Source organism: Agelaius tricolor, unplaced genomic scaffold (genome assembly GCF_023055355.1).
Source record: "Agelaius tricolor isolate 1412-34295 unplaced genomic scaffold, bAgeTri1.0.p SCAF_36, whole genome shotgun sequence".
In the NCBI taxonomy this organism is placed as follows: Eukaryota; Metazoa; Chordata; class Aves; order Passeriformes; family Icteridae; genus Agelaius; species Agelaius tricolor.
In genome coordinates, this window is record NW_027269296.1 from 2,141,416 (window position 1) to 2,156,514 (window position 15,099).

The 15,099-nt window shown below is 53.2% G+C and overlaps 1 protein-coding gene across 3 annotated transcripts in view; it reads right to left on the bottom strand.

Annotated features, from left to right (window-relative positions):
• Positions 1 to 5,551: 5,551 nt before the first annotated feature.
• The window catches only part of NFYC (nuclear transcription factor Y subunit gamma), a 30,154-nt gene continuing 20,606 nt past the window's right edge, over positions 5,552 to 15,099 (bottom strand). For 2 of the 3 annotated variants that reach the window (XM_071453556.1, XM_071453558.1), the window contains exons 6-10: positions 12,018 to 12,191; positions 11,233 to 11,391; positions 7,968 to 8,075; positions 6,990 to 7,049; positions 5,552 to 6,399 (exon numbers count right to left, since the gene is read on the bottom strand). In XM_071453556.1, the coding sequence (XP_071309657.1) occupies positions 6,280 to 6,399; positions 6,990 to 7,049; positions 7,968 to 8,075; positions 11,233 to 11,391; positions 12,018 to 12,191 (621 nt within the window). In that variant the 3' untranslated portion in view covers positions 5,552 to 6,279. The remainder of the gene's footprint in view (positions 6,400 to 6,989; positions 7,050 to 7,967; positions 8,076 to 11,232; positions 11,392 to 12,017; positions 12,192 to 15,099) is intronic. The other variant, XM_071453557.1, reaches the window with a different exon arrangement.

Genomic DNA, 15,099 nt, shown 5'->3' on the forward strand with positions numbered 1-15,099 from the left:
GGAGGATCCCTGGAGGAGATGGGGCATCCCTGGGGGAGATGGGGCATCCCTGGAGGAAATGAGGCATCTCTGGAGGAGATGTGGCCTCCCTGGAGGACATGGGACATCCCATCCCCTCCCATCCTTCACAGACTCAGCCTCGAGCCGGGCTCCAAGTGTTTCCCAAGTTCCGCCCTTTGCTCTTCCACCTCTCCCCAGCACAGCGGGGAACTGAGGCAGGGGCTGGGAATTCCCTTTCCAAGCTGGATCCCAGCTGGCTCCGTGTGCTCCCGCACCTTTGGGGGGTCTGAGTGCCCCCACTGCACCCCTCCAGCTCCTCCTGGAGCAGGGATGGAGCTCAGGGCTTTGGGCAGTGAATTATTTAGTGGCAGTCAGAGCTCCTGGCGCAGCACGGGGCCCTCGTGAGCACTGCGGGATTCGGGAGGTCTGGGCAATCACACACACAATAAATAGACAATTTTATTGACTTGGAGGAAACGGTGCTGTTAAAGCCACAATTCCCGCCCAAGGACGCCACAAAAACTCCACACAGGTGGGGTAAGAGCCGTGGAGGCTGAAATGCTGAAATCCAAAGGAAATTCTCTCCTCCATCCATCCCTAACTCCTGCATCCCCCCCAAAAATGCATCCCAGAGCATCCCCAGCTGCTCTGGCCCTGCTCCAGCAGGAGCACCCTGACCTTCATCCCGCTGCCTTTGGAGCAGCACATTCCCCTCACTGGAGGTTTAGGTTTCACCTGGGATTGATTAAAACCTCGGGGCTGCGGGGGGAGCAGGGTTGAGGTGACCTGGGAGGGACTTGGTTGGGTATTCCTGGGGCTGGGGGTCACCACACGTGGTGGGCAGGTGCCATTCTCACCTTGTCCCCTGCCCAGAGCCTGGGAATCTCCATGGATCTGGGAGCTGGGAGGTTTTGGGATGGAGCCAGGCAGTCTGAATCAACATGGCACCAACCCATCCGTCAGATGGGCGGAGGTTTTGGGAAGGCATCCCAGGATTTGCTGATTTTACCCCACACCTGCCCGGTTTTGGGGGTCCCACAGAGCCACTCGTGTCCCCAGCCCTGAGGAGACTTTGAAGAGGATTCCAGAGGCCGGGAATGGCGAGGGGGAGGCCTCTGTGCTTGGAGCCTGCTGCCCTCTCGGGATTGCAGCTCGAGTTCCTGGCACAGACCGGCGGCCAGGATTTGCATCCACAGGATTTCCAGTAAGTTTTGCAGGCCTGGAATGCGGCTGCAGGGCTGCGGGGCTGGGGACAGGGGCTGTGGCACCAGGGACAGCCAGGACCCCTCAGCGGGACACAGAGACCGGGGACAAAGCCCCAGTTTGGCTCCCTGGGCGGGGGATACCGGGAGGACACCGTGGAGGGGAGGATTCACCCATTGCGAGCGGGGCAGCCCGACTGGGGTGACTGGGATGGGCAGAGCTGGGCACAGCGGGCGCGGGGGTCGCAGGGGTGGCATTGTCGCGGTGTGGGGAGCGCTGGTGACAGCGGTGACAGCGGCGAGGGGAGCGGGGAGGGCTCAGCACCTACTCGGCCTCATCCCAGGGCAATCAACCCCTGGCAGCGGCGCTGGGACAAAACAGCGCCTGGGACAGCCCGGGATGGGGAACCCCGAGCAGGGGATTGGGGGCTGCTCTGCCCCAAAGCCACCCCGAGCTGTCCCCGAGCTGGGACAGCTCCAGCGGCACCGCCCGGAGCTCGGGCACGGCCGAGGAGGGGCAGGGAGGGGGACGGGGCAGGGCTCGGCTCCGCAGCTCCGGAGGCGAGGAAGGAAGGAAGGATGAGGACGCCGAGCGCTCGCCAGCGCTGGGACCAAACCCCTCCGGTCGTGCCAGGCCCTGCGGAGATGGAGCAGAGCGGAGATGAGGCAGAGCCGATCCCCGGGGAACGGGACTTTGGTGGCGCTGGCTGCAGGTGGAGACTCCAGGACCTTCACCAGGAGCGCCCTCCCCTGCTCCAGGGTCCCTCGGGGGTCCTGCACCCACAGCGGCAGCAGGACCCCCACGGCAGGGAGACTTCCTTGGAAAAGGGTGGCCGGAGGTGGCAGATTCGGGTGGGGGACAGCAGCACTGGAGGGGACAGCAGCTCTGGAGGGGACAGCAGCTCTGGAAGGGACAGAAGCCTTGAAGGGGACAGCAGAGCAGCTCTGGAGGGGGACAGCAGCCCTGAAGGGGACAGCAGCACTGGAAGGGACAGCAGCACTAGAGGGGGACAGCAGCCCTGGAGGGGGACAGCAGCACTGGAGGGGACAGCAGCTCTGGAAGGGACAGCAGAACTGGGAGGGACAGCAGCCCTGGAGGGGGACAGCAGCACTGGAGGGGACAGCAGCTCTGGAAGGGACAGCAGAACTGGGAGGGACAGCAGCACTGGAGGGGGACAGCAGCACTGGAAGGGACAGCAGCACTGGAGGGGACAGCAGCTCTGGAGGGGGACAGCAGCTCTGGAGGGGACAGAAGCCTTGAAGGGGACAGCAGAGCAGCTCTGGAGGGGGACAGCAGCCCTGAAAGGGGACAGAAGCCCTGAAAGGGGACAGCTGCCACCAGCCAAGCCCGCCGCAAACCGAGCGTGGCCGCGGCCGGTGCTGCGCTCATCACCCCGGTGAGAAACGGGATCTCGAGCCGCTCCTTGGCAGGGAAGCGCTGCCTCCTCCTCCTCCTCCTCTTCCTCCGCCTCCTCCTCCGCCTCCTCAGCTTCCTCCCGGGTCCCTGGGGGTGTGACCAGCTCTGCTCCTGTCGCACTTGCCCCGCAGAGAGGTGGCACTCACAGTGTCACACTCAGAAGGGCCGGTGTCCCCGCCGCGGGTGCCACCGCTCTCCGCAGGGACGCGCGTTTGCCTCGGTGCCATCCCACGGCGCCCGATTTGTCACCGCGGTCCCCTGGGCAGATCGAAGGGACCTTCCTCGCAGGGAAGGTCTGGCTCCTGTCGATGCCCCGGGTTCCAGTCCCTGTGACAAACGATGCTGGCTGTCCCCGAAGCACCCATCCCGTCCCAGTGTCCCCTGGGAGGGCAGGCAGAGCTTTCCCTCTGTTATCACCCAAATAAAAAAAGAACTTTCGCCCCGTTAAGGTTTATTTAAATATTAAAACCCACATCTTGTATATGCTAATGAGGTTAATTAAATACGCACTCTCACGTCCGTGATTATTGCTCAGCTCTCTGCCCAGACCCGTGAAGGAGGAGAAGATTCCATCCTGAAACTCTTTCTGTGCCTTCAACACACCCTATTTTTGTGCATCTGATCGGGAAGTTTTTTATTGAACATGACCACATTTCCCCTGCCCAATTCGACACAATCAGGAATTAAAATAATCATCCCAGCCACCCCCAGCCCCTCTGATCCCTCAGAACTCAACAGGGTTTATTTCCAGCCAAATTTCATTCACTTCATGCAACAGCTGGAAACTCCCTTGGGGGAGCAGCGTCTCCCTCCCATTTTCTGTCCTTTAAACGATTTATTCCCATTCAAATTTAACCAATTTCCAGCAAACCCTGCGGGTAAAGAGCTTTTCCCCAGCAGCCGGGGGCTGATAAAGGCGAGCGGCGCCCGTTCCGCTCTCCGGCTCTGCCTTCCAGGTCTCTCTCCATCCCCACAAGCGGATTCCCAGCTCTCCCAAACCCGAGGGATGCTTTTCCAGAGGGGTTTTGGGGGGCACAGGAGGTCACTCATCTCCTCTGGCTGCGGGGAGGGCGGTGGGGCAGCCCCGATGGGTGGGATCAGCTCTTGGGATCGGAGATCCAAAACCCCATCCCTGGAGCAGAGGCAGGGCTGGGGCTGCCGGGAGAAGGCACCTCCGAGAGCCCAGATCCAGGAAAGGAGGGACCTCTGAGCCCCCAAATCCAGGAAAGGGACTCTGAGCCCCCAAATCCAGGAAAGGAGGGACCTCTGAGCCCCCAAATCCAGGAAAGGAGGGACCTCTGAGCCCCCAAATCCAGGAAAGGAGGGACCTCTGAGCCCCCAATTGCAGGGAAAGGTCCTCTGAGCCCACAGCTCCAGGGAAAGGATCTCCAGCACCCGAATTCCAGAGAAAGCAACTCTGAGCCCCCATCCCGGGTGTCCCATCCCAATTGTCCCATCCCCACTGTCCCATCCCAATTGTCCCATCCCCACTGTCCCATCCCTGCTGTCCCATCCCGCTGTCCCATCCGGGTGTCCCATTCCTGTTGTCCCATCCCCGCTGTCCCATTCCCCCTGTCCCATCCCCACTGTCCCATCCCTGTTGTCCCATCCCTGCTGTCCCATTCCCGCTGTCCCATCCGGGTGTCCCATCCCCGCTGTCCCATCCCCGCTGTCCCATCCCTGTTGTCCCATTCCCGCTGTCCCATTCCCGCTGTCCCATCCCATTGTCCCATTCCCGCTGTCCCATCCCGCTCCAGCCCTTCCCACGGGGGCCCTCTCGTGGCCAATCTCACGTTGGGAGTTTTCCCGAAAAGTTCCTTTTCCACCCCAAATCCGTCTTTTCCCAGCCCAGGGGATGCTGCTCCAGCCTGGCACATCCCGGCTCTGCCCCGCACACCGGCGACGCTCCGGGAGCTGCAGCTCCTCCTTCCCTTCCCTTCCCTTCCCTTTCCTTTTCCCTTTCCTTTTCCCTTTCCCTTTCCCTTCCCTTCCCTTCCCTTCCCTTCCCTTCCCTTCCCTTCCCTTCCCTTCCCTTCCCTTCCCTTCCCTCCTGCTGCTCCCAGGAATCTGGGAAAATTTGGAGAAAAAACCTTCGGGAATCAGGAAAAGGGATATTTATAAATATTTACAAATATTTTCAGATATTTACAAATATTTACAAATATTTACAGATATCCCCAGGAGAGCCAAAGGCTGAGGCAGAGCTTTGCTTCCCTTCCTGCTGGGTCTGGCAAGGGGCACCTGTGCCAGGTAAAGGGGGACATTGTGCCACACCAAGGGGGCACCTGTGCCAGGTAAAGGGGACATCTGTGATGGGGTATGTGGGACACCTGGGTCAGGTAAAGGGGGAAAACTGTGGCACAAGGTGGCACCTGTGCCATGACAAGAGTGGCACCTGAGCCAGGTAAAGGGGGAAAACTGTGCTGGGACAACTGTGCCAGGAAAATGAGGGTAATTGTGCCAGGGACACCTGTGCCAGGTACAGGGGGGCACCTGAGCCAGGTAAAGGGGGACACCTGAGCCAGGTAAAGGGGGACATTGTGCCAGGTAAAGGGGGACACCTGAGCCAGGTAAAGGGGGACATTGTGCCACACCAAGGGGGCACCTGAGCCAGGTAAAGGGGGACATTGTGCCACACCAAGGGGACACATGTGCCAGGTAAAGGGGGCACTTTTTTCCAGGCAAGGGGGACAAATGTGCCAGGGACAGGGGGACACCTGTGATGGGACAAAGGGGTCACATGTGTCAGGATAAGGGGGGCAGCTGTGCCAAATGTCACAGATTTAGCCCCAAACCCCTCACATCACCCGAGCTCTCAGCCAAGCCCTTTTCCAGGCGTTCTGTGGCTGATTTCCCTGCTCCAGGTGTAACAATTCCAGGGGTTCATTCAGGCTGCTCCTGGCCCTGCATCTCATGGACAGCACACACAGGATCTGACAAAAAGCAAATTTATTTCCTTTCATGAAGCTTATATTACATGCATGGACCAAAGCCAGGACAACAGGTAACAGCAGGGTTGGGGTTTTGTCCAGATTCCATCAGTTCTTCTGGAATCCAGAGGCCAAGTTCAAGGAGTTTTTGCTCTTAAAAAATACAATCATAATACAAGGAATGTTTGTTGGTTTTTTTTTTTTTTTTTATTTTGTTTCACTTCAATTCCTCCTCCTCCTATTCCCTGCATACAGCAAATGCTCCAAAAAAGGAGGCAGGAAGGAAAAAAATCTAAACCACACACACTCCCCCCCCTAAAAATTCCCTAAAACCCACTGAGATGGGAGGACCAAACCTAGCTCTATCCAGAAAAAAAATAAAAATACAAACAGAACAGCAGGAATAGAGCTCTGACAGGAGCAGTACCCTCAGGATTCTCCTAGAAATAAAAACATTTCCCACATTTGTTCAATGAGATGCTCCAAATCCCTTCGGATTGCTTCTCCCAGGGTTTGGAAAAAGCAGCTGGATACACAAAGATTGGTTTGGAAAATAAAAATATTGCATTCTTGGCAGAGTCTGCTGGATATCCTGGATATTCCCACAGCCAGCAGAGCGAGGTGGAGATGGCAGAGCCTGCCACAGGCTCAGTCCCAGGTGTGTTGCTGGGCCCAGGTGGGGCTGGCAGAGGTTCAGGGCTGGATTTGGGGATTGTCCCCAGGGCCCTGCTCAGTCCCCTGTCACCTGTGTAGCCTGGGTGTCCGAGCTCTGGTTGGTGGACTGGATGAACATGGGCTGGGTGATGTCCTGGCCCGCGGGCATTGTCACCTGCTGGATCTGGTACAGCTGCTGCAGGCACACAAGGTGACAAAGGAGCCTCTGTCAGTGCTCAGCACCCCCACAGCTCACCCACATTTGGTCCCTCTGAGGTGCCCTGAAACCCCAAACCCACCGTGAGCTGCCACCAAATCCGCTGCTAATTCCCACCAAAGCCCTTGTGGGAATTGCTGATGCCCAGGCTCACATCAGGGCCCCTCTGGATTTCCCAGAGCAGCTGTGGCTGTCCCAGGATACCTGGGAAGTGTCCAAGGCCAGGCTGGGCAGGGCTTGGAGCACCCTGGGATGGTGGAAGGTGTCCCCCACATGGCTGGAAGTGGATGAGCTTTAAGGTGCTTCCAACCCCAACCATTCCATGATTTATGATACTTATAAACCATCCAGATGTTAAAACCTTTATTCCTTAATTAGGAATTTAGGATTTCACTCAGAGTGCCAGGGACTGGATTAATTCAGAGCAAAGGCAGCAGAACTTTAAAAATCCACCTGAATTTAGACTGGCACAACATCCCCTCACCCTGCTGCAGGCCAGCAGTGTTTTGTGAGGAGGAACAGGTGGGTTTAGGGCAGCCCCTGTGCCCCTTGTGCCCCCCAGCTCTTACCTGTCCATCCGTGAACTGGCTGAACTGCTGCTGCCCCTGCTGCACCTCCGTCTGCGTTATCTACAGAGATAAGAGCAGCTGATCACTGCCAGCCCTTCCCAGAGGGTCACAACCCCACCAACACCATCCTGCTGCTGCCTGGGGAGAGGTTTTTAACCTTGGCCAACCCCAACCGCGAGAGGAACGGCAGCCACGGACACCTCCAGACCAACACCACCTTCCAGACCAACACCACCTTCCAGACCAACACCAGGTCCTTTTAGAGCCCAAACCAGGTCCTTTTAGAGCCCAAATCAGGTCCTTTTAGAGCCCAAACCAGGTCCTTTTAGAGCCCAAACCAGGTCCTTTTAGAGCCCAAACCAGGTCCTTCCAGAGCCCAAACCAGGTCCTTTTAGAGCCCAAACCAGGTCCTTTTAGAGCCCAAACCAGGTCCTTTTAGAGCCCAAACCAGGTCCTTCCAGAGCCCAAACCAGGTCCTTTTAGACCCCAAACCAGGTCCTTTTAGAGCCCAAAACCACATCCTCTCTGCTTCCCCCAAGGAGAACGTGGCCTCCAGATTTTTATTTGTATTTCTTTTTTTTTTTTCCTCTAACAGGTGTGGTATTTTACAGCTGGGAAGGATCCCTCAGCCTCAACGCCGCTGCCGACGTTCTGCCTTTCCTGCACCCTCACCCAGGCAAGAAGGAGAAGGAAAGAGAAGGTTGATGAGCCCAAAATGTCACCTGCAAGCAGCTCAAAAGCAGCGGGGGCTTCACCCAGAGCCACACACACACACACACAAACGAGCTCTGCATGCACCTCTCACCGACACCTAAAGGAGGTTTCCACTACGCTCCTTTATTTTTAAATAAAACCACTCTGACAAAAAACAACAACAGGAAGAAAAGAAAAGTAGGAATCCTAAGCCAAGAGGTGGTTGAAATCCCAACTTCAGGAGCTGGGGAAGGAGCCTTGGAGGCAGCTCTGTGGAGTGCATACCTGCTGTGCATTGGTTGCAAGCGTCTGGATCTGCCCCTGGACTACCTGGGTGCCTGACACGGGTTGGGCTAAGCGGATATACTGCAGCTGGCCAGCATTCAACTGGACCTGGAGACAGGTGGAGGGGGCAGGGAAAGAAAATGAAACAGGTCACTCTGCACCCTCAACACACAGCAAAATTCCCTGCTCGATTCCACCACGGGAGCTGGAGTTAACGGGGGAGCTTTCCCCCGGAGCTCCACGGAATTCCGAACCACCACGAGGGACCCTAAAGGCAAAACCCCTACAGAGCTCCTGGGTAGGCACCACATTCCTCCTTTTTTTTCCAGCCTGGGAAGGGTCAGTTAGTAGCTAAAGCATATTAATGGCTCAGTTTCTCAGGGATTTAGAAGCAATTTTGGTTACAAGGATTGAGTTTTACTCCTTTGAAGGCAGCGTTTGACATCAACCGTTAGGAGCTGGCGGCACCAAATCAAATCCTGCACCCCTACCAAATCCTGCACCCCTATCAAATCCTGCACCCCTACCAAATCCTGCACCCCTACCAAATCCTGCACCCCTACCAAATCCTGCACCCCAATCAATCACATCCTGCCAAAAATGAAGGAATAGACAGGAATTTTCCCCCACAAATAAAGCCAGCAGAGATGGCAAACCCCAAAGATATTTTTGGAGGCTTTGAAGGCAGCTCTCTGCTCACACCTGTCAAGTCCCACCTGGCACAAGGTTTTCAGCTTTTTGGTGTCAGTGATTCATGGGAGAGATTCAACCCCAAATTTATTCCCTAAATCCCCTCATTTTGGATCCTTGGGAATGTGGCACATGGAGAAAATACAGTTAATATAATATATAATATAATACACACCTGAGAGCAATAAAAATGTCACAGATACCACTGCTGGATTTTCCTTCTGTTCTTTAACTTTACAACATTGAAATTCACAGTTTTCAGGGTAATTTTATACCAAAAATCTTTTTTTTTTTCCTTTTTAAGAAGGGGAAAGAACACACAGAACACTCTAAGAAACTGCTGACTGATAAAGAAGTGCCTGGAACGTGGTCCTGGCACCAACTCCCTCATCTGTGTCTGAAAGCTCCAAAAATTATTTCAAGAGCAAATAAACTTCCCCTGAGCAACAAAATTTCAATAAAGAATTGGTTTCTGCCTTGAGAACTGCAGGGAGATCAAGTTTTCCATGCTGGGGGGAATTAGGTTTTAATTACATGATTAAAACATGGTGGAAGAGATTTGGGAAAAGCTCTTCCAACAAGGAGAGGAAGCCCTAAAGAACCTGCCCAAAATGAGGCCTGGCTAAGACAAAGATTAAATTTCACATAAAATTCATATGGCCAAACAATTATCACTTCATTGATGGATTCCCTTCCAATTTTTCTCTGTTAAAAATTCCCTTTTCCACTTCATTTCTGGAATAAAGAGCAGCGGGAACATGTGGAAAATCAGGAGTAAGATGCTCCCAACACAGCAGAGGCAATTTTCCAGTTTCAGGAGAGAGTTTCCAACTCTTGTTTGGGTGATCCAGGATTCTCTGCTGAGCCCTCAGGGTGCACAGAGCTGTCAGAAGATGGCTCTGACTGTGCCAAAAGAGAAAGGAAATAAAAGGACAAAATAAAAGCAAAGCAGAAAGAGCAGAACAGACCAAGGCCTGAAATTTTGTGGAACCAAATCCAAGTTTTTCTCCAAGTTTTATTTTATTTCACTTGCTGGAAGCTCCTTCAGCACCAACTGTGGCTCTTCAATAGAAGAATCCTCTTGGTTGCAGGCAAACAGGATCTCTGCTGGATGGGGGGCTGGAAATTGGGATTATTCCATCCCATAGTTCAGTCTTGAAGCTGTCACAGATCCAGGTATTCCCAAAAAGATTCCACACTCCAAGCCCTGGCAGCTCCTGAGGAGCAGCCACAGCTCCCTGGCCTCCCACAATCCCAGGGAAGAGGGAAGAAAAAGCAAATCCTTGGTCCAAACCAGACCCTAAAACCCCTGCATCTGTCCAAAATCACTTCCCAAAGGATCCCCTTGGATTTTCTTCAGGAGGTTTTGGCTCCTTTGTAAGGAATTCTTCCTCCCAGGAGATGTCCAAGCCCCTTTCTGTAGTTCCAGCGTTCTCTGGGGACAAATCTGAGCTGTTCTTTTTCTTGCTGAGGATCCACTGGGGATCTCCTTCCACGATTCTTTGAGGAACAAGTCTCTCAGAGAGATTTTCACAAGGAAAAGAAGAGAAAAAAAGAAAAGGAAAAGAAAGGAAAAAAAAGAAATGGACAAGAAAATGAAGAGAAGAAAAAGGGTTCCTTGTAGTAAAAATGACAAATTGGGAATTTCTTCCTTCCTGATCAACACCTCAAGGCAGCAGGAATCAGATGAAGACTCAAGAGATGAAAAGAGCTGGAAAAATCTGGCACTCCCCCAGTCCAAACCCTTTCAAGATGCTCTGACCACGAGCAGAGGGAAGCTCAGCAAGGCTGGGAAAGCAAAACCTCTGTGAAAGCTCCAATTTCACAGCACAACTGAAACCCAAGTGAAATGCCTGGCCCTGGGTGACCTTTGGGTTCTGGAACACAGAACTGGCTGATTTTTATTTATTTTTTTCCCTCTAGCAGGTGTGATATTTTCCAGCTGGGAACCAAAAGCCACAGCTTTGTTGTAATTCTAAGTTAATGTGACTTTTTTTACTTCCGTGTTTACTTAGGGCACATTTCAGAAAGTTTGGGTTATACTGGGCACCCCAAATCCCATTTTTAAGGCTGATGTAAAAGTGAGGAGATATCTCCTGGTTCTGCAAAGCCATTTGTCCAACCAGCTCCAAATATTTTGGAGAAATATTTCTTTTAACATCAAAGTTTATTAATAACTCCCAGATGGCAACTTTCCCACTCAGCCTGCCAGGTCACGATTTCAGATTGCAGAGGCACAACCAAGTAAAGGCAAAAGAAATGAATTCTCTTTTATTCAAACCAGGCTGTGGTTGAAGAGCTGAGGTTTAGCCAGGAAATCTTTGATTTATTGCTTCCTAATCACAACTATTTCACTCAGGGGAAGGTGTTTGGGGGTGAGCAACAAGTCTGGATTAAATGAGTTAAGATTTATTTCCCCCTTCATGTCACACTTGGTTGGTTTTCCTAAGTGCAGGAACCACACCACTCAATCCAAACTTGCTCTGCCAGTTAACAAAGCAAACAGAAACAAGCCTCATGCTCACAAATTTGCTCAGGGGGGACTTTTCCACCTCTATTCCTGGCCAAATCTTACCGGGATTTGTTGGATTTCTCCCGTGTTGGTGATGATTTGCTGCATCACTTGCATGGTTTGTCCTGTGCCGCTCTGAGCCTGCTGGCTCTGGCCCTGGGGCTGGGCCTGCACGATCTGGACCTGCTGCCCCTCTCCCACCTGCATTGTCACAGGGGTGGTCTGCACAAAAAAACAACAGGGATGAGGGTCAGGAGGTGGAAAATCCATGGGATGTCAGGATTGGGGCAGACTGAGCCTGTCCTACACCCACAAACCGTGGGGATTAAACCACCACAGATGGAGCTCAGAGCCTGGTGAGGCACTGTCCTGGAGGATCTGAGCCAGGAACAGGACCAGGAACCCCATTTGGCCCTGAAAAGCTGAGGTTGTCCCACAGAAATGTCCAAGGTGAGGCAGGACAAGGATTGGAACACCTTGGGACAGCAGAGGGTCCCTGATGATGGAACAGGTGAGATTTCAGTTCCTTCCCTCCTGGAAGGACTAAACCCATCATTTCCATGCTGTCACTGATGCTCCTGAGCAATCCACCCCTGAGGACTCTGTCCTGAAGGATCTGACCCAGGAACAGGACCAGGAACCATATTTGGCTCAGGAGAGCTGAGGTTGCCCCACAGAAATGTCCAAGGTGAGGCAGGACAAGGATTGGACCAGGGTGAGATTTCAGTTCCTTCCCTCCCAACCCAACCCAACCCAACCCAACCCAAGGGTTGAACCCATGATTTCCACGATGCCATTGATGTTTCTGAGCAATCCACCCCCAAGGATCCCCCTCAGGCCTGGCTCACCTGGCCCTGCTGGGGCTGGGCAATGATGATCTGGCCCGGTTGGATGGTGGTGGTGGCCGTGGTGGTCTGCTGGCCCTGCTGCTGGCCCTGCACCTGCACTGCTGCTGGCTGCTGGGCCAGGGTGAAGTAATACTGCACGGGCTCGGCCGGGGTGACGGCCTGGCGCACCTCCTCCTGCAGGGAAACACCAGGAATGGCCATGGCAACGTGGCACCCACCCCATGGCCAAAGATCCCCCCCAGACACATCCCTCAGAACACTTCAACCCAGTCAGGGGGAGCTGCTAAAAGTTTGAAACCCTTTTACCAGGGTTGAGCTGCTAAAAGTTTGGTTGTTGAGCTCTGTGGAAATCAGGTGCCCTGGTGCACCTCCTCCTGCAGGGAAACATGGCATGGGAACGTGGCACCCGCTCACCCCACAGCCAAACATCACCCCCAAACACATCCCCTGGCAAAAGAGCAGCTTCAACACCTCCCTCAGAACATTTCAACCCAGTCAGGGTGAGCTGGTCAAAGTTTGAAACCCTTTTACCAGGGTTGAACTGGTCAAAGTTTGGTTGTTGAGCTCTGTGGAAATCAGGTGCCCTGGTGCACCTCCTCTTGCAGGGAAACACCAGGAATGGCCATGGCAACATGGCACCCATGGCCAAAGATCCCCCCCAGACACCTCCCTCAGAACACTTCAACCCAGTCAGGGTGAGCTGGTCAAAGTTTGGTTGTTGAGCTCTGTGGAAATCAGGTGCCTTGGTGCACCTCCTCCTGCAGGGAAACATGGCATGGGAACGTGGCACCCGCTCACCCCACAGCCAAACATCACCCCCAAACACATCCCCTGGCAAAAGAGCAGCTTCAACACCTCCCTCAGAACATTTCAACCCAGTCAGGGTTGAAGTGGTAAAAGTTTGAAACCCTTTTACCAGGGTTGAGCTGGTCAAAGTTTGGTTGTTGAGCTCTGTGATAATCAGGTGCCCTGGTGCACCTCCTGCTGCAGGGAAACATGGCATGGGAACATGGCAACGTGGCACCCATGGCCAAATATCACCCCCAGACACATCCCCTGGCAAAGGAGCTTCAACATCTCCCTCAGAACATTTCAACCCAGTCAGGGTGAGCTCCATTGCTCAGCTCTGTGGGAATCAGGTGCCTGGAGCACCTCCTCCTGCAGGGAAACACCAGGAATGGGCATAGGAACACGGATCCCTCCTGCCCCACAGCCAAACATTCCCCCAAACACATCCCCTGGCAAAGGAGCTTCAACACCTCCCTCAAAACACTTCAACAATCAGGGGGAGCCGATAAAAGCTCCATTGTCGAGCTCTGTGGGAATCAGGAGTGTTCCCAATAAAGTGTGGATAATGTGCTTTAAAAACCTCAGCCACCTCACTGCTGAGGGGGAGTCACGGTGAGGAAGAGGAGGAAATGAATCAAACTACCAGGGTTGAAAGCCATGGAACTTCCTCAGGGGTGAATTCCAGGCAAACACCCCAGGAACACTGAGAGCCACCCAACCCCTCATCCTGAGCTCATTCCCCACCTTCCACTCTGCTGTCAATACAAGTTATGATTTGATGCTCACTGTTGTACCTGGAGTTATTCATTTAAACCCAGCTTCTCCAGGCTGACAAACATTCCCTGCTGAGGGAGCAGGGATAAATCAGCAGTGGGAAGCCCCAGAGGGCTCTGCTCTGCCTCCCTGGCAGCAGCAACGCCGCTTTCTGTCACCTCAGAGCAGAGAAAAACCCCTCATGATCAACGACATTCCGGGATATTCAGAGATTATGGGATGTGACTACTCCAGGATCACAATTCCTGAGCTCCTCAGAGCAGTTGGACGAGGGCAGGTGCAGCTCCCAGACGTTGACTCCATGGCAGAAGGCGTAAACAATCCTCTCCCAGCCACCTCGAGTTCACAGCTGAGAGTGTAGGATGTTTACACGTGCTACAGCATGGGACATTCCCACTCCCAGCAGCCTGCTGGAATCCCTGCTTTCCTCAGGCTTGCTCATGGATTCCCCTCCACTTGATCCAGCTGGGCAGGAAAAGGAAAATTCACATTAAACAGGAGCATGTCTGGGTGGGCATCAGGCTGGAGTGAGGAGTTTGTTGGCTTAGAAGTTGTTTTTTGGGGAGCAGAACAACTCAGGAGTTACTCCTGGGAGGTTTCCCAGAGTAAGAATCCCAAAAATTCACCTGATCCCAGCTGGTTGTAAAAAAAAAAGACCAACTTTGAGCTTGGCTCTCAGGGTAAACATCATCACAAGCAGCACCAAACACAACAATTCCTACTCCTCCTCCCTGTTATTCCCATTCCTCTGAAGGAAGGAGTAATAATATTCAAGATATTCAAATCTATTTTCACCAGGGCAGGTCTGCAGTGAGCCAGAGCTGGGGCTGCTCTAAGCCCAGTCCTCAGGTTATTTCTGGAGTGCCCCAATCCCCAATTCCAGCTGAATCCTGAAATAATGAAGGCCACTGAGCCCTGCCCTGAGCATCTATTCCAGGGTGCTCAATCCTGTTTGCAGGAATGGCTTTAAATCCAAATCTGCTTCCACTCCCTCCCACCCCAGCATTTGCCATCTTTTATTTCCAAGCTGGAGCTCCCAGAGGCAACACAACCCCAGGATTTCATTCCCAGCTCCTCCAAAAACCAACACTGCCTTGTCAAAGAAGAGACAAATACAGATTGTAACACCAGGAAAAATAAAATAAAAAAAATTTAAAAAAAATCTCCAGGCACAGGCAGCTTTTCCACAGGATTTTCTTTGTAAATCCTTAATCTACATTCCTACATTTAACTTTTCCTGCTGGAAAAAAAGCATTCCTGGTGATCACAGATGGGTGAGGAACATCTCCTCAGCCTCACTGCTCATTTCCATCCAAAATTCCCAGGATTTCCTGGCTGGGATGGGTCAGAAGTTATTCCAGATGCTGAACACACTCCTCAAGTGCTCCAGGAAAATTCCTTGGATTCCAGAGCTTGGATGTTCTGTAATCACAAGGTCCTGATGGGAATCAAGCAAGGAGAAGGCACAGGGAATGCTCTCCCCTCCCAAACATGGTGCACTGCTAAAAATAGAAAAGGA